Source organism: Caretta caretta, chromosome 2 (genome assembly GCF_965140235.1).
Source record: "Caretta caretta isolate rCarCar2 chromosome 2, rCarCar1.hap1, whole genome shotgun sequence".
NCBI lineage: Eukaryota > Metazoa > Chordata > Testudines > Cheloniidae > Caretta > Caretta caretta.
The window spans coordinates 106378696-106398445 of record NC_134207.1 but is presented as its reverse complement, the minus strand read 5'-3'; the positions used below and the strand labels follow the sequence as shown (position 1 = coordinate 106398445).

General features: G+C 42.1%; 1 protein-coding gene across 4 annotated transcripts in view; it reads right to left on the bottom strand.

Moving 5' to 3' along the window:
• Positions 1 to 86: 86 nt before the first annotated feature.
• Positions 87 to 19750, bottom strand: part of RIPOR2 (RHO family interacting cell polarization regulator 2) — a 181327-nt gene continuing 161663 nt past the window's right edge. For all 4 annotated transcript variants that reach the window (XM_048840025.2, XM_075125349.1, XM_048840022.2 and 1 more), the window contains 6 exons: positions 18928 to 19089; positions 17757 to 17915; positions 15899 to 16101; positions 10863 to 10946; positions 8483 to 8573; positions 87 to 2843 (listed from right to left, as the gene is read on the bottom strand). In XM_048840025.2, the coding sequence (XP_048695982.1) occupies positions 2743 to 2843; positions 8483 to 8573; positions 10863 to 10946; positions 15899 to 16101; positions 17757 to 17915; positions 18928 to 19089 (800 nt within the window). In that variant the 3' untranslated portion in view covers positions 87 to 2742. The remainder of the gene's footprint in view (positions 2844 to 8482; positions 8574 to 10862; positions 10947 to 15898; positions 16102 to 17756; positions 17916 to 18927; positions 19090 to 19750) is intronic.

Sequence of the window (19750 nt, the reverse complement as noted above, 5' to 3'; positions counted from 1 at the left end):
CCGTGTGCAGCATGCTACAACCAGGGGGCTGTAATCTTATTTTAGAGCAGGGAAGGAGGGAACAACAGAAACCAGACATGAGCCTATTATATTTCCAGAATAATGTTTTTAATTTAAAACACGATTAAAATAATTTCTCATTTTGCTTTGCAGAAATTCAGATCGTACCAGTCACATAATGATTACCCCTCAACCCTGGGTCTAATTTTGTGAAAAAGCTCTACACCTTAAATCAATCTGGCTTAAAATGCCTTGTGTAGATGGAGGGTACTGGAGACTAGCATTAGAGCATTGGCTCCACGTTTCTTTGACTTGAGCTAATCAGACCCCTCCACCTTTCCAGGCTGATTTTTCTTCCCTTTCTTTTTTCTGCCTTTTTTGTATGTGTGTTTGGTTTTAATAACTAAAACAATCTGTCACTATAGCGTCTTCTGGCCAGCAGAAAGTTGGGGCTACAAGTCTAGTCACCCATGAAAAAGCAAAAGGGGGGAAAAAAAACAAGCTAGCATTGCCGGTTTTGCCATTGAATTCCATGAGAAGCTGCAGTACTGCATATCTGCCACCATGTTGTGCTGTGTAAAACTATAAATGAACAGCATGCAGGGGCCCAGCCCCATTCACGTGTCCAAGGCCTCCTGGATGTAGTGAGAACCAGAGCACTAAGGTAGTGCTGCACCAAGGTTTAACCATGATTAGCTGACATGATGCTGAACAGGATTTACCCTTGGCTATGCTAACTGCAAAGTAGTGGACAGCATTGTTATTTAACTAGACTTTTCAAAGTTGTGCCTTAATTTTGTAGTGGAGACAAGACCTATCAAACCAGAACTATTAATCCCTTTCCCAGATGTTCTTATGAAATACCTTCATGATAGTACAACAGTGAATCTCTACTTGCAGATTGTTTCCTGGGAGACATCCTACTGCACAAAGGGACCTGCCACAAGTAGCAAACTAAGACCGTAATTAACTATTTGGAGGATTGGCCCCAGTGCCAGCCTGAAGGGAGTTGCACCATTGAGAACTGAGGCCTTCCTTGTCTACAACAGATGGGCTCTGCCCTGTGACAGCTACAGTTATTAGTGGCCACCGATGACTAGTGCTGGGGGCCAATTTCCAGTGTAGACAAAAACCTGAGAAATGTGTATTAAGGTTATTTAGTCCTCACAGTGGAGAAGGCAGAGAACACATTTTATAGTTTGGACCAATGTGTTTAGTGATTAAAAATATTCTTTATTATAATTTAACGATGATAGGAAATATGAGTAGGCAAAAAATAAGCAGATGTCAGAACAAAAGAACATGATGGGAGAATAAGTTCATGCAGTAGCTGTGATATAAAAACCATGACATGGTTATTTAACCATCTGTAAAAAGAGCCTATTTCCTTCAGTAAACAAGTAAATATTTCAGACTGTACAAATGTACCTTTAATTACAGGAAGAATATATATATATATATTTATAAATATACAGCTGTATATACATTGTTGGTAACATTCACAGTCAGAAAAACTGTCTGCCACTGTATTTGGCGCACAAGGCTTCTTTTCGAAGTGAACTTTTAGTGATCCTTTTCTGTATATTCTATCAGAAGCTGGATGTTTTAATTAACATCTAAATAGTATTTCATGTCAGATGTACTGCAGTACAACAATGCTCTTCTGTTAAATTACACTCACCTCGTCCGTTAATTTAAGGGCTATAATCAATAGCTTGAAGCACTCAGTCTTTCATACTTGGAGTTGGAGGGGGAGGAAACGCTTTTATTTGCACCCTGTCTTTAACAGCTCCAAGGTCCTCTTCACTTTGCTTTAATTCTTTATACTGAAATTACTCTATAGCAAGCTGCTATGCACTAGCCAGAGTGCATGTAGCCCACTCCTTCTTGTAACCTAGGAAACAAAAATGGCTTCAGGGATTCAGGCAATTGTATTATATTCACTTTTTCTTTTTGAACAATGAGCACATGTAACCTTCCATTTATTTCTATAAAACCCACGTAATTGCTTGACAGCACAAGCAACTCCCTGGATTAATCATGGTTCATTACTGGAGGGTGAGAGGGAGGAAATAAAAGACCAGCAGAGGCATTTAAAATGAGTCAGTGAAATAACATCTCCTGGGGTTTACAGCCTGTTGTTTCTGGAGGCAAAACTTGATTTGAAGAAACTTGATCTATATTTCATCGTTAAAATCAATCTGGATAGCTGAGTTTCAGTCCAGGCTGATATAATGCTGCTAGGAACCCTGCAAGGCATCCAACACTTAGCGCAATGTGGAGCGAAAGCTGCTTTGTAGTTCCACTTTTCCACTTTGTAATTCCCTACCTTTCCTTTTTAGATGCAGCATCACATTTCAAGCTTACACAACAACTTCAATAAAACAAGTGCAAAATTGTGTAAAAATATGAAAATGCTGAATTCTAAAATCTTATATAGAAGTTTGCTGAGACTGATTTATTACATCATTTACTCTGAAGCACTTGAAGAAGCATTATCTTCAACATACAACTGTTCTATCATAAGCTAGGAAAAAAAGCCAATAGGAACTCAATAACTGGAATTTACACTTTTTTTTTTTCTTAAGTCTATAAATTGCTAACTTTCAGGACATTCTTTAGAATTCTTCAAAAGTTTTTTTTTTTTGTTTTTTTTTTATTAAAGCAGTTGAATTACAGCACCATTCCAGTTAATGTGAACAGTCATAATGACTGTTAACTGTTAGGTAAATTATCTTGCATCTAAAAAGCTGTGGCAACTTCAGTCCCCCGACGGCCTCCAACTTTAACAAATTCCCGAGGAAATTTATCCAGCTGTTCATATGCCAGTCGCCCATCTTCACCTGAGCACAAAACAGTCAAGTGTAAATAAAACATTGCATCATTTGTGTACACAAAATCACACACCCTGCATTCCTTTCTGTGGAAAGAATTGCTTTGCTGATGACTTTTTCCATAGGAATTTTCATATGTTCAGTGCAAATTAAGAAATTAGCCACAAATATTGAGCGTGCTGTGAATGTTCAAGCTACTCCTTAAAAACTTTTACTCTGCATCTCTGTAGTAGTAGATAACCCATATACTGTTTACTTGCATAAATATATTGGAACACCATTGCCTACTCTTTCCCACTATCTGTCGTCTCAAAAAGCTATCTTCTATCAAATGTTTTTGGATGGTATATAAAAATTCTATCACTTTCACACCACATTTTCAGAGGAAATGGATTAATATGCAATAGGATGGTGGCCAGAGTGTAATTTTTAAATGTTATTTGTACAGGCAATCTACTAAATTCACTAATGGTGTAGTAAGGATTCAGTTTTATATGAAATTGTGTAAAATTGTGGGCACTTATCAAAATAAATAGACAAAGGAAGGATTTGAGTAAATTAAAACATGATATACTCTCATTTTTAATGAGAGCTACAGATCTGTAATAAGGAGTATGGATTTATAGATGGTCTGAATACCATTACAAAAGTTTGGGCTCAGTGGGGAAGATTTGTTTGGAGTAAAGATGAAGCAGGTGAGCCTTGTGATCATGTGATGCTGTTTGCACAGGTGTACTGCTAAATGGTCTGTGTCTTTCCAAGCTGAGTTTACCTATGACACAAATAGAAAAGAGTAAGCAGTGCTTTTGCTGTGTCTTACCAGCTTTCCTTTTTCATTATTGTTTTCTGTTTGAACTTCATTACATTATGTCCAATCTAATATCTTGCATGTGCTTTCAGAGAAATGAATGAGGTCTTCATGTGCTATAAGGCAGGTCAGAGTGGGAATGTGATCTTCTACGCAAACAACCCTGAGTTAAGGTTTTTTTGTGTCCCAAGCAATACCATATCCAATAACAGAATGAATTCTTGGTGAACTAGTAACGCTCATACTGGGTGAGAATAAAGGTCCATCTAGCCCAGTATCCTGTCTTCCGACAGTGGCCAATGTCAGGTGCCCTAGAAGGAATGAACAGAGCATCCATCCTTTGCCGCCCACTCCCAGCTTCTGGCAAACAGGTTATGGACACCATCCCTGCCCATACTAATGGCCATTGATGGACCTATCCTCCATCAATTTATCTAGTTCTTTTTTTGAATCCTGTTATAGTCTTGGCCTTCACAACATCCTCTGACCAGGAATTCCACAGGTTGACTGTCCGTTGTGTGAATAAATAGTTCCTTTTGTTTGTTTTAAACCTGCTGCCTATTAATTTCATTTGGTAACCCCAAGTTCTTGTATTATGAGGAGGAGTAAATATCACTTCCTTATTTACTTTCTCCACACCAGTCATGATTTTATAGACCTCCACAATATCCCCCCTTAGTAGTTTCTTTTCCAAGCTGAAAAGTCCCAGTCTTATTAATCTCTCCTAATATGGAATCTGTTCCATACCCTGAATCATTTTTGTTGCCCTTTTCTGTAGCTCTTCCAAATCCAATATATCTTTTTTTGAAAGGGGGTGACCAGATCTTCATGCAGTACTCAAGATGTGGGCATACCATGGATTTATAGAGGCAATATGGTATTTTCTGTCTTATCTCTCCTTAGCTTTTTTGACTGCACTGCATACTGAGTGGATGTTTTCAGAGAACTATCTACAGTGACTCCAAGATCTCTTTCTTCAGTGGTAACAGCTAATTTAGACCCCACTATTTTATATGTATAGTTGGGATTATGTTTTCCAATGTGCATTACTTTGCATTTATCAACATTGAATTTCATCTGCCATTTTGTTGCCCAGTTTTGTGAGGTTCCTTTGTAAAACTTTTTGCAGTCTGCTTTGGACTTAACTATCTTGAGTAGTTTTGTTTTTCCAGATCATTTATGAATATGTTGAACAGTACTGGTCCCAGTACAGACCCCTGTACCACTGGGGACACCACTATTTTCCTCTCTCCATTCTGAGAGCTGACCATTTATTCCTACCCGTTGTTCCTATATTATAACCAGTTACTGATCCATGAGAGGACCTTCCCTCTTATCCCATGACTGCTTACTTTGCTTGAGAGCCTTTGGTGAGGGACCTTGTCAAAGGCTTTCTGAAAATCTAATTACACTATATCCACTGGATCACCCTTGTCCACATGCTCATTGACCCACCTCAAAAAATTCTAATAGATTGGTGAGGCATGATTTCCCTTTATAAAAACCATGTTAACTTTTCACCAACAAATCCTGTTCATCTATGTGTGTGATAGTTCTGTTCTTTACTATAGTTTCAACCAGTTTGCCTGTTACTGAAGTCAGACTTACCAGCCTGTAATTGCTGGGATCGCCTGGAGGTTTTTTAAAATTGGTGTCACATTAGCTATCCTCCAGTCATCTGTTATAGAAGCTGATTTAAATGATAGGTTACATACCACAGTTAGTAGTTCTGCAATTTCACATTTGAGTTCCTTCAGAACTCTTGAGTGAATACCATTTGGTCCTAGTGACTTAAACTAAATAGTAATATCAGTTTGTTCTGAAACCTGCTCTAATGGCACCTCAATCTGGGACAGTTAGTCAGATTTGTGACCTGAAAAGCATGGCTCAGGTTTGGGAATCTCCCTCACATCCTCAGCTGGGCAGACCAATGCAAAGAATTCATTTAGTTTCTCCACAATGGTTTTATCCCCTTTCAGTGCCCCTTTAGCATCTCGATAGTCCAGTGGCCCCACTGGTTGTTTAGCAGGCTTCCTTCCTTTGATGTACTTACAATTTTTGCTGTTACTTTTTGAGTCTTTGTCTAGCTGTTCTTCAAATTGTTTTTTGGCCTTCCTAATTATATTTTTACACTTCTCTTGCCAGAGTTTATGCTCCTTTCTATTTTCCTCAATAGGATTTAACTTCCACTTTTTAAAGAATGCCTTTTTGCCTCTCACTGCTTCTTTTACTTTGTTGTTTAGCCACAGTGGCACTTTTTTGGTTCTCTTGTTATGTTTTTAATTTGGGGTATACATTTAAGTTGAGCCTCTATTATGGTGTCTTTAAGAAGTTTCCATGCAGCTTGTAAGTGAGTGTGAGAAACAGAAGAGTGTTTGAAGAACTTTCACTGAAGTGGTGCATGTAGCCTCATTCAAAGACTCAGTTGCTCAGCAGTAGTGGGCTTAGGTACTGGGTATCTCCATGGGAAAGAGTATGGGCAAAAGGAATCTCCCCTTCCCCACTGACACAGAGTAGCTGCAGAGCTGCTTTAGTGATTACTCCAGCCTAATGACTGACTGAACCCCCAACATGCACCTGCCATGAGGAGGCAGAATGGAGGGATCTACACAGTTGCTCTTCCCCCCGCCAAATTAGTCTGGCCCAGTAGATTTAACAACCAAGAGGCCTTCACATCCACACAGGTGGAGGCTGGATGTGCCCCCCTGTGCCTGATCCTGCATTCTTTGCATATCCAAATCTTCTGTGAACATCAGTTTCAGGTGCATAAAGAATGCTGGATCAGATCCTCAGCGTGTTTCTCCTTTATTAAACACTAATACATCAGTTGTAATGAAAATAGCCACTTGGTTACTGAGAAGCAAGTGCACTGTTACAAGAGAAGAGACACTATTGTGAAAATCACCATGGTGCAGAGGGTCACAAAGTCCTCTGCACATCTGATGAAGTGAGCTGTAGCTCACGAAAGCTCATGCTCAAATAAATTGGTTAGTCTCTAAGGTGCCACAAGTACTCCTTTTCTTTTTGCAAATACAGACTAACACGGCTGTTCCTCTGAAAGTCCTCTATGCTACTCTAGTGGAATCCTGCTGTGGTGCTACATAGCGGGAAAGCTAGTGGGGGGAATCTGTGGACCATCGAAGAGGCTTCATGACAGCCCTGCCGAGGGTGAGTTTGGTGTGAGTCAGGGGAATTTAACTCCTTGCAACATGTAAAAAAGGGGCTGCGACCATTCTTCCTGCTCACAAGCGGGCACAAAAGTAATGGGAGACAGAGCAGCACTGCCCACAGTTGGAGTTTCTCCCTCTCCCTCTTACGCTGAACAGTATCTGCTCACACAGTCTGTATGCGTGCAGAGTGAATTTCATAGAATATCACCTCTGAGCCACAAGTAACTAGCTAGATCTTAATCTCCCTGCTCCCCGACAAGGTTGCCAGTATAACTGTTATAGCAAAGGCCCCGGGGTATTCTGTGGCAAGATCTCTGGACTCTGGGGAAGCAGAGCTGAAGTTCGGTTGCAGCTTCATTTAAATTAAGAAAAGGTTTTTTTAATGAAATCTGGAAATATTCCCGTCAGTGCAGAAGCCCTAGTGGTGGTAACATATGTATTACGTTTTAAGCTGTTCCCCACAGTTTCACTTTTCAGAGTGTTGCTGGGGTTTTTTAAATTGACACCGTGCCAATGCATTGCAGCAGCTATCTGGTGGAAAAGGAAGTTTTGGCAGCTGAGCAATGAACAGATCAAGCTTTTGGCCCTGAGGAGGTGAGGGAGGCAATCTGGGATTGGATGTTCCCGTTGAAATGGTCAGCAGTGAAACAGTTAACAATTAACACCCTACTGAGACGAAAAGGCCAGTTTACATCTCACAGATGTATTGTTTCTAGTTGTCCACAGACTCAAAAATACCATCAGTTTACACTGTTCATGTTTGAAAGGGTTTCTTCATTGCTGCGAGGGCTAGAGATACAATTTTCTTTACAAGTAAATCTTTGATTCTGGAAAGAAGTTCTTCAGGAGGGATTGGATTTCCTGGCTATAGAACCCCAGCATACCCAAGAGATCTGGTTATTAATATCCCTTTTCTTTCTCTATACTTTCCCCCACCCTATATACATTGATCTGCAAGGTAAATGAGATCAACTTGGTTGCTCTTGCTTTCCATCCCAAAGTTAATTCTATTTGGGTTACAGACAAGGGGGCCAAATTTGGGGCTATATAGAGGGGTGAGTAACATGCTGGTTTGTCATGGTGAGTATATGTCAGTGTAATTTACAGGCTGAGGGCACAAGGGGGCAGAGTTGTAGGGAAAAAAAACCCCACCAATAGGGCCACGTCGTCGGAAGGTGTAAGTAAGTTAGAGCAATGTTTCTCAAAGACTGGTCCGTAGACTGGTGCCGGTCCCTGAGATCTCCCTGACACAGTTTACGACGGCATCAAGCCAGTCCCTGGTATCAAAAAGGCTGAGAAACACTGAGTTATAAACCTACCCCTTTTCTCATTTTACTTTGTACGGGGGAGGCCTTTATGGAATTTTTTCTATTTGTGGTCCAGGTTGCTGGCAAGCTATTTCTGTTAAGGTCAATTCCTTCTCAACCATTTTTAGCTTCTCTTCTTCCTCCGTTTTGTCTGATTTTCCCCCCCCCATCCCCCGCCTCTCTTTTTGGTCCAGTTTCCTTTGGTTTCTTTTTCTTTCTTTCTTTTTCTTTTTTTTTTTTTTTAAGCTGTTTGAGTTTACAGGTCCAGTTGTATTTTTATTGTCTTAAAAAGTATATGCTTCTTGGATGCGTTAAGTAGATACTTTATACAACAGTAAAATAAATATAACACACACAACTCACCAAGAGAGAGAAGGGTTTCAGATGCTACTTTTCTGATTTCTTCATTGTCAGATTGGCAGAGAGTAACTAGCATTTTAATACTTTCAGTAGCCTAGAAAGTGAAAAAACATGTGTTGACATCAGTTACTATCTATTCGTATTCTTGTGTGAGTACACATAAACCTCCTTCTCCACATCTCTCTTCCACCCCAAACACATACAAACAATGATTTGTATCTCTGTGTTTGAGCTCAATTTGTTACTTTCCCAGAGAGCGAGGAGTAACTCTGTTTTGTACTTCTGCTGCAAAAATCTCAGACCTTTGGACAGAGCAACAGTTGTGGTTGCCCTTGCCATGGGTGCTACAACTGTGAAAGTGGTGGTGAGTGGAATAGAGATGGGTGCTGTCCCATCACACCAGAAAGAAGGTATTTGGAACCACCTAATCTTTGCTCCTCTAAAGTATGAGATGACTTACTGGAATTTTTTTTAAAAGTATAATTTGATGTCTTCTTTTTTCCCAAATAGCGGTTCTCCTATACTTCACCCATCACTGTAGTATCTGAGCACTTTCCATTTGTGCATTAAGCAATGTAACTATCTTTCCTATGGTTCATTCTCTCCCATCTCCTCTGCAGGAGGAGAATAGCAGAAAAACCCAGCCAATAGGGTAGGGCTAAGGTTAGGGTGGGTGTGCAGGTCAGCTAAGAGTAAAATCTCAAGTGTTTCCATTTTCCATTGTAGGCAGGTTCTTCACAGATTCATCAATTTTTAAAGGGACGATTAGATCATCTAGGGTGACCTCCCGTATAACATAGGCCTTTACATTTCACCCAGCTACCCCTGTATTTAGCCCAGTAACTTGTTTGCCTAAAGCATATCTTCTCAGAAGTCTCCAAATCTTGATCTCTTGGTTGTTTGCTCCAATGGTTAATCAGCCTCACTGTTAAAAATACATATCTTTATTTCTAATTTGAATTGTGTGGCTTCAGCTTCCACTGTTAGTTCTTTTATACCTTTCTCTGCTAGATTAAAGAGCCCTTTAGAACCAGTTATTCTAGTAGTATTAATGGTATAATGCCCTTATGTCCTATGGGCATCTGCGCATGGCTATTGTTTGAGTTGGAAGGTCATAGTTACAGAGGGTACATTGTCCCATAATAGCTAGAGGATGTTGTTGTATGCACATAAGGATACAGGAACTGATATGTGGCTACACTTCAGGTATATTCTCCGGAGGGAAGTTCCAAGAGGGATCGCCACTGTGTAATGTCTATGTCTCATAGAATATTATTATTATTATTTATTATTATTTTTTATGGGGCACCTACTGCAGCTACCTAACTTCAGGGACCATATGAGGGCTCAGGGATTGAGAACAACTATTCCCTCCCATGGCCTTTTACTGGCTGTGCAGCAAGGATTAATTTTTTGTGTGGTGGGGGGTACAAAAATGGCACCAGAAACTGATATTGAATAGGGGACTTTCATATATTCCAGCCATTTGGAGGTTTTTACTTACAGGTTACACTATCTCAATTGCTGTGGTATCATGTAATGTACAAAAACTTATGTCTCTATCTTCCCCTTCCCTCCCCTTTTACAATTTTTGGCTATGTCCATTATAATTTTGCTTGAGAAGACAATTTTTTTCCCCCTCTACCAAGGCTCTATATTCTGGACTTTTTTTTCCATGTAGGACATACCCTCTATCGCCCAAGATAAATAAGATCCTTTTTATCAAGGCACGAAGAGACAGATGCCTAATACATAGTTAATCATCATCAGAAACTGATTGCTTTAAAAACCAAGATTCCAAACAATTCAGGCCAACAAGCCATTTGTAAAATATCAGGGAAGAAAATGCAAAATAAAAAGCAATGCTTATGTTGCTGCTGCTGTTTGCATCTTGCTGTATGTGCGTCTCTGTCCTCAAGAGGCTCTATTGCAGGGGTTCTCAAACTTCATTGCACCGCGACCCCCTTCTGACAACAAAATTACTACACGATCTCAGGAGGGGGGACCAAAGCCTGAGTAAGCCCCATTGCCCTGCGTGTGGGGGGGCCAAAACCCGAGCCCCACCGCACGGGGTGGGAGGCAAATCTGAAGCCCAAGGACTTCAGCTCCAGGCAGGGGGCGTGTAACCTGAGTCCCGCTGCCCAGGGCTGAAGCCCTTGAGCTTCAGCTTTGGCTCTGGGTGGTGGGGCTCAGGCTTCAGCCCCGGGCCCCAGCAAGTCTAAGCCAGCCCTAGCAACCCCATTAAAATGGGGTCCCAACCCACTTTGGGGTCCCAACCCACAGTTTGAGAACCGCTACTCTATTGAATAGAAGCTTTGCTTTGCTCTCCCATGGAAGTTCAAAGCAAGAACAATGTCCAACAACTGAGTGCATCACTTTTTACCTGAAGGCATTTCAGTGCCATGCAAGCTGCTTTCTGTAGGTGGAGATTAGGCTGTGTTAGCACTTCACAGTAGTAAATTAAAGCCTGAAAAACAGAGGACACCAGTTAAGATATTTTGTAGCTGTGTTGAGCAGAAAAGTGAAAGTAATGTATGTATCACTACATTTCCAAACACAGAAAACCAAATTACCTAACAATGTGGATACAGGATTGAAAAGAAAAAGCCATCATGTATTGAGTAATTGGATGGCTCTGGATATGATAATGGGGTATGTCATTGGTTGAAATCCAGTCCAAGTTTTGTGATGTATGTGGGAAGAGATAGTGGCCTTGGTCCAGTTCTTAGCAAGTGTGCACATTAAAGCAATCAACAATAATTGGTGCCCTTGATGGCAGTTTCTCAGAGGCCATGAAGTGGGTCATGGAGACTGAACTGCTCTCCCCCCTTTTAAGGTGGTCCCTCTAGCCCCAGGGGTGGTAATGACTTTGGGTCACTAGTGACCTAGGCTGGATTGGAACTCTGAGAGAATGAAAATGACTATCACAAAGCTAACAGAAGCTGCTAAACCAAGTTCACAGCTCAGTTCTAGAACTGTTCCAGTTACAGATAAGCAAACAAGAATCCGCGTTAGTCGCAAATCTCAAAAGCAGGTAGCTCCTAGTGAATTCCAGGGTGTTTTGATACAAGCACCATGCTGCCTTTTCCCTCCGGCAGTGAGCCAGACATAAATGCAGCAGGCCTGTGCTTGGAGAAGGGGGACTTTTTTTTGTCCATGCAGAAGTGGGGCGAGGTAGCACAGAATGATATTGCACAGTTGGAAAGTGAGGGAGGACAAAATATAGAGAGACTGAGCGAAGAGGGAATAGAGGGACGGAGGAAGAGGACCAAAAGGAGAATGAGCATTTTTTTCCTCCCCTTCTTTTGCATTCTATCGTTTCCCCCATGACACTAAGCATCCCTGTATTCACACCCTCCACACTCTTGTAATAATCTTTGTACAAAACATGCCTTGTGATGTATCATTTGAAAACTAATAACTGACTGATTAATATTCTTGTGTGTCCACAGGTAAAGATATATGCTAGAATTATGACTAAAGTGTGTTTAAACCAAGCATTCCAGGGGGTGGGTGGGTTGGTAAACAGGTCTGCACTAGACAAAGGAACATGTTTTCCCTACCTGGGAGTTACTTCCAAAGTACTTTGAAAGACAATGAGAATGTATTTACATATCACCTAAAGAGATCCATCAAGTTTACAAGGGGTGGAGGCAAACCTCACACTAACAAGTGGGGTAGGAGACACCCAGCAGGAGAGGGAAGCTTGGTCTGGGTTTTACCTGTCAAAGACTACATTGCATAAAGATTGGGGGGAGGGGGTGAACCTCAAGTGATAAGCAGTTGAATCAACTGATTGTATACAATAGTACTGTGTTATAAAAGTGTAGAGAGTGAGGTCCTTTATGAAAGCCTATGACACACTGGTGACTAATATCATTGAGAATTGTACGCACTAACACTACATAAGGCATTACCAATACTCATTGATATTAGACTTTCCAATCTGGGGAAAAACAGGCTCCCTCCCGGGCAGGACAGGAGAGAAGGGAGCTGTTTACCTGTTGGATGAGGTGTTCATCCCACACGAGTCCTCAAGGGATTAGGCAGGCTAGATGGGCCAATTAACTGCATAGGCTGTACCTGGAGGGAAGCCAGGGCTCCATAATGCTTAATTAAGTATGAAGCTTACCTGGACAGGACCAGACAGAGCTTCTATAAAGCTAATGCCAGAGGGGGCTGTAGGCAGAAAATCTGCAGTCACTCTCTGACAGGAGGGAAGTATGTTAGAGATTGCATGGTCTGGCAAGAAGCCCAAGGGGGAAGCAGCCATGGGGAGCAAAGGACAGGTGGAAAACCCAGAGGATAGAAAGAGGGAGTAGGACAGAGCCTAAGGAAGGAGCAACTGTTATACCAATAAAATAAAAACCAGCAGGATCTTATTAAAGGGAAAAAGGCAAAATACCACATTTACTGTGAATACAGAAAGAATCATAGTAAGCAGTTAGTTATAGTTATAACATTCCATTCAATCTCAAATTTATTCTCACATTCATTCATACAAACATACACACACACACACACACACACACACACAGGTTCTGCAAGGTTGTTATCATAGTTACCAGCCTTAGAGTTGCTCATGCCAAGCCACTGGCCAGGTGGCCTGGACATGAGGAGGGAGCAGGGCCTTGTCAGATGCTCATCTGATGCTCCTGGAAGTTGGTTTGCAGAATCAGACCCCAAAATTCTCACTTTTTAGAGTCTATTTTTATAGGAATTTCTTCATCATGCTGTTGCTGAATCAATCAGCAGATAGCACATTCCTGACGGCTCCAAGATGTTATCTTGTTCTTTGGTTCTCCCATTCTTGAGGCTGTTGGGTGGATTCCAGTCTGCCCTCCGGGGGGTCCTCTGGTTATTTCCACTTGACGCCTTCTTCAGCCGATGGACACTGGATTCTTAGGCTGGCACCTCCCTGATCATTCAGTTATTATCCACACCAAGCATCCATCCACATACATCCTCTATCTCTATTTTAATCACAATTGTTAATACAACAAAAGGGCAGGGAGTCTCTGGATGCTGTTTCTGTTGTTAGAGTATTGCTTTGAGTCTCTCTCTGTGAATTGCTTTGAGAACAGACTCTGTCTTAGAATGTACTAACACAATTAGCAGCTTGCAAGTTTCACACATAGAGGGAGAGAAACAGTACCAAAAACCAAGAGAGCTCTTAATTAGTAATACCCTGGAATTTAAACTATGGGGAATCAAACTCATTTGTGATTTTAATACAGAACTTCTTTAATATGATCCAACATAATCGGGTCTGACAGAAAGTAGACCACAGTTGTGGAGCACAGGGTCTATGAGCTGGAACTTGGAGTAGAGGGTGGGCCCAGCTTCCCCTCCCAGGCTCTGGGGAAGTGGCACAGCCTTGGACATCGGATGGAAGACTACCTGGAACAGCTTATCCAGAGAGACGTTGACAGACCCCGGAAGGGAAGGGCTATAGTGACCTGGCCGGAGGGCCAAGTCCTGATGCGGGAGCAGCTGCATCACAAAGAAGACTTCTACCCTGGTTTCTGGAGTGTGAGATTGAGATAACGGGCTGAGTGACTGCAGAAAGGGGCATCCAACAAGTGGCAAACTAATCCCAAGATTAGCCATAAGGAGGCATGCCAGCTGTGAATAGTGAATCCTATTAAACCTGTCTTCTAGGTAAATTAAGCATGGTGGAGTCAAAACAATGGAAGCCCCATTTACATACAGGGGGATGAGAAGCCCATAGGAAGAGAGTAACAGCATGAGCTCATCCTGCATCTTGAAACAGTCATTGAACTCTGGAAGATATAAGCAAGCCATCTTTGGCATCCATTACTAGAAAGACAAGAGAACAGAGCTCTTAGCATGCTGAGAAAGATGGGTCCTTCAACCAAGTTTGGTGCTGAAGTCTCTGGAACTGACTGTAGGTGAGAAGCCTACTTAGGCAAAGATATTTTACCTAGAAAGACTAGAGAAACCAGCCCCTTATGCTTTTGTAGAAGGTCCTGATGGAGAAAAAGTGAGTCATGACTGGTGAGAGAAACCATCTTGAACAAAACCCATGTCTTACTCTGTTAAGTATAGATGCATGTTTTCACTTTCATTTGCTTGTGATCCTTTCTAACTTTATTCCTGTTACTTGTTACTCAACCTATGACCTATTGTTCATACATTTGTTTTAGTTTTACTATGAACCAAGTCAGTGCAGTGTTTAAATGAAAGGGTGTATTTACCCCAGTGAAGTGGTAGGTTATGTTTTTAGAGGAACAAATGGACCTTATTATTTCTCTGAACAGTCCAGGTGAGGGCTAGATATTATACAATACACGATTTGGGGGAAATTTGGGACATGGAGCTTGTTGGGGTCACTTTGCTGGTTTTATAATCAAGGCTGCTGGAAGGCAGAGTGGGGCTATAGACAGGCTGCTGGGGTCAGAGCCACTGAACAAGTGCTGTTTAACACTCAGGCTGTGACCTGCAAGCTGGTAGGCTGGTTGTGAGCAGCCCAGGCTGGGAATTACAACAGCAAAGCATTGTGAGGCACGCTCTGGGTTGCAGGGAAAATAGTGACGCAACCTCTCACTGATCTAGATTGCCATCCCCACCTCCTCCGGACCCATCACACCCTCCTCCTGTTCTGCCCCCTCCTCATAACCAGGGCACCCAAGAATGAACTTTCACTGGGGTAGCAGAAGAAATTGGGAAGTACTGCAGGTACAAAAGTCAATCATTACCTCTCCCTCCTTCTTCCTTCTCTTTAATTCACTTGTTTACACTGCCTGAATTTCAAATCATGTTATATCTAAACTAAAGTCTTTGATCCAAATTCTTTTTCTCACCTAATTAGGGACCAGGACTCTGATTCTTGTTTGCTCAGCAGCAATTCCCTTCCTCTAGACATCAGGATGCTGCCCAGATCTTACCACCTTTGGAGCAAAATATCAGACCCATCTCTTTCCAAAAGGGCAATGCTTGAAGAATGGCCCAGCAGCATTTCAATAATCACCAGATAAACAACCCAGCACATCCACTAATGCTGAAACATGACAGATGGCTGGAGAATACAATGCAAACCAAATAGTTTTAAATTAGTGACCAGATATTACTGTGACAGGCGTTGTACAGGCATACCTGCACATTTGTATATTATGTTAGGCTCGGAGAAACAAGGTGGGTGAGGTAATATCTTTTATTGGATCAAATTCTGTCAGTGAGAGAGACACGAGCTTTTGCGCTTATACTGAGCTCTTCTTCAGGTCCAAATAAAATAAATAAAAAGATATTACCTCACCCACCTATTCTGGGACCAACATAGCTACGATAACACTGCAAGACTCTGAAATGTTACTTTACACATTAGACAGAACATGGTTATATAGGTCTCCTATGCTGTATGTTGTTTTTTCAATTAGGGGACAGAGGAACCATACCTACCTTCTCCCTGAAATGCCTGTTTTCTGCTGAAGCTGACAAGAGTAATGTCACAGCCTCGCCAATTTCATTTTTATTTTCAGTTAGAAGTAAAGCCAAGGACCTCAGTACTTCCTGCTGAGGTGGAAGACTGCTGGAGGTTAGCTCAGCTATGTTCTGTAGCCGTTTTTCATCTCTTAAGGTCTGCAGCTTCTGAACTACTGAGGCTAGAATGTAAAAGAAAGAGATGTCAGTATTCTCCTTTTGTTCATTTATTCTCCCCATGTGTAATGTTGCTCCTTTCCACTTAAAATAGCTATCCACTGGCCCAGGGGAGAGCTGAAAAATTCCTGCTTCACTGAGTTTCCAGCATTGCAGTGCTCCGACTTGGGGAGTGTTTTGCTCTTTGAGCAATGCCTCCCAGATACTCTTGCTGAGGACTGGCATGCATTCTCCACAGGAGTAACAGATGTGTGTGGATGTGCTAAATGGGATGTTAGGTATCTTATTCCCAGCCCAAACTGAAATACTCAAACCTTAACTGCAGCTAGAAAATCCAAGAAGTTCTAATCAGTGATTGTAGCACAGGAAACTTGTATATCTTACGGGGAGAGTTGAGTTCAAGACATGTTTTCCTTTGGCATTTTCAGTATCTTAAGACCATATGACTCTTGAGTGGAGTTTACACTGGACATGGATAGCTGATTATAGTAATAGTGATGTTATATTGGTCATTAGTTTTTGTTTTGTTTTAGAAAAGTGTCTAGATTTAGTGCTCAGGAGAGCGAGTGTCTAATAGCATCGGCTTCAGCCAACCACATTGAGAGCAGGCTTCTCCACACAGCCCTGGGGAAGCACTATAGGGGGAGGCCTTGCTTAGAGTCAGATCTTCTCCTCTGCTGTATATTGGTACCAAGGACATATTTATGTGCCAGTTTTTCCTGCCCACTTATGTCCCTCTCTGCTGACAGCCCCTACTAATGTGCCTCAGTACTGAACATCTCTCCTACCCCAGTTCTTTGGCCTCTGTTGAGTAAAAGCTGGCAGCTATGCCAAGATGTGCTACAATGCGTCATGCAGAACCAGGGACTAGGAGGCATCCCTCAAACTCCATTTCAGATGCACTAGATTAACAAATGAAATTCACATCTCCAGGAGTGAAAGTCTAGAGCACTATGGGCTTGGGCCCAAGAGGTGCCAAGTGTCTGTTGCCCTTTTGAGTTCACAGGGGCTCAGATCTTCTGAAGTGCTGAGCTGGCAAGGCACAGAGTTTGCTCAGCTTCCTCAGCACTTCCCAAGAGGGGCTCAGCACTTCATGAGATCAGTCCAAAACAATGATGGGAGCCAAGGAAAGACTGAAATCAATAAAAGCTGTGGGCACTCGGCACCTTCCAGATTTTGGGACCAAACCAACAAGTACCATCCAGCCCCTAAATATTAGTTTTCTACATACTTGTTTTTAATACTAATGAGCAGGGCAGGCTCTCCAGCTTTTGCCGCCCCAAGCAGTGAAAAAAAACTGCCGCCGCGGCCGGCAAAGGGGAGAAGGTGCCGCCGAATTGCCGCTGCGGCCGGAGGAACTGCCGCCCCTTTCTAACTGCCGCCCCAAGCACTTGCTTGGAACGCTGGCGTCTTGAGCCGGCCCTGCTGATGACCCTGTGTGGGTGAGGAGGGGAGGAAGGAGTGTCAGTTGGAAATACCCGCCCCTTCCTGCAGTATACACATGTGCCACTGCAATCATATCTGAACACCCAAGGCAGTTCTTTCCCTCTTTTCCTTGTTGGTTAATGAAAAATCAGCCCAAGGGCTGAGTTGTTTTTTCTGGTGCTTGAAAGCACCTTGATACGTTTCCCTTCTACCAGGCAGAATTTAGACACTCTACCTTCTTTTGCAAGTTGCAACAAATAGCTTCCAAGGTCGCTAACACTGTTGCTGGCAAAATAATTGTAATACTGAAAAACTGTTAGGATTTCAGAGGACAGACTGGATGAGAGGACTGGTTCTCTTCGGTCGAGGATCTGAGACAGCAGGGTTCTGAATACTACATGCAGCAGGAAAAGACAAAGGAACATTGTATTAACAAGAGCAAAACACTTTCGGTAGAGAAAACACTGCAATTAACTCGGTTCAACACTTTACAATGAAAGAAAGGTAGAACTTTTAAAAAAAAAAAGAGAGAGAGAGAGAGAAACACCTCCCAGCATCAGCATTTCTAATCTTCACTAAGGGCAACATTGTCCTGTCTGTCTGGTCCTCATCTGTGTAATATCTGAGCTCCTCACAATCATTAATAGATTCTATCCTGATGAAACCGTGTGAGGTAGGGAAGAACTATTACCAACTTCCAGAAGGGGGACTGAGCAGATTATGTGACTTGCCCTATGTCACACAGGGTGTCTGGGGCCGTGCCAGCAACTGAAACTCTCTTGAAGCCAGTGCGCCCCCCTGTCCACTAGACCATCCTTTCTCTCCACCTGACAGTGCATCATTAAATAGAGGCCCAAATGCTGTGCCCAGTTGCACCTCCGTAATACCACTGAAGTCAATGAGATTGCCTAGGGGTAGGAGTTGACCTGGAGCATGGATCTTTTGCTGTTTCATGTTCATACACAGAGCTTCTATTGACATCAGTGTGAATTTGGTAGGCAGAAGAGGCAAGAGAATGAGATGGGCCGTGCAAATAGAGAATTTCCCCCTAATATCTGACTAAACGAATACACTGTATCAGACCTAGTTGTTTTTTGTTTGTTTTTTTTTAATCATGTGGACTTTAAAACAGTTAATTTCTTTGGGTTTACTATTTTGGGCAAAATCTGGCTTTACAAGTTGTGGCAAAAAACATTTAAATCGGTTACTTTCAGGTAAGGTTTTTGAACCACATCCCAGTTGACTTCTGTGGGATTGAAGAGTTGGAACTGAAGGTGAGCAAAACTTGGTCTCAGCATATTGGCATTTTTCAGAAGCTTACTACAAGACAGATTCTGCCAGATCCACCTGGACTTGTGGATAGAATGTTTTTGTTGTTTTTTTTTTTTTTTTTTGGAAGAATCTACCTGTTTCTGCTAGTCCTGGGCACTCTTCATTCACAGCTGTGGCAAAAGTGACATCAAGCTGTTTTATCATCTTGTCTGCAGAGGTATGATACACCCCTGTGGGACCGGTGCACTTAGTCCAGAAAGACAGCAGTGATAGCTTCTTATGAAATTCTGGAATTGCTGGGGGGGACGACAAAACAAGTGAAACGAAATCACAGAGATCAGATTGCTGTGTTAGTATAACAAAAACACAAGCGTACATGAATACTTGTTCCCACCCCACTGCTCAGTAGTCAATTTCCCAGTGCACAGGAAGTGCCAACTCTTAGAGCTTTTAAGGTGTTTTGGGTTCCCATACTAAAACTCCAAATGATGAAAGCAAACTTGCTTCTGATCCAGTATTGGGAACTAGGAAATAGTTATTTAATTACCATTAAGTACCAGAGAGATGTGAGGTAATAGTGTGAACACAGGACTGGGCACCACAAACTCCAGAATTCTAATCCTGGCTCTGGCACACTCTTTTGGGGCAACTCACCTATCTGTTTTGCCTCTCCTTCATGATCAGCAAAATAATGCTAACAATATTTGCCTACTCCATGGGGCTTGTGAGGATTAATAATATTTGTAAAACTCTTTAAAGATGCAAAGATGCTACAAAACTGCTAAGTGTTAGTCAATAATGGTAACTAAAAGTAGTCTTCTAGACAAACTATTCAGAGACTGTCTCATGCCTCTGGTCCTGTAAACTAGAGCTTCCCCAAATAATCTCCCCATTCTGGGCAAGGAGAGGTGGAGGAAGAATCTGGCTTCTCAGAGGAGACACCACACCAGTTGCTTT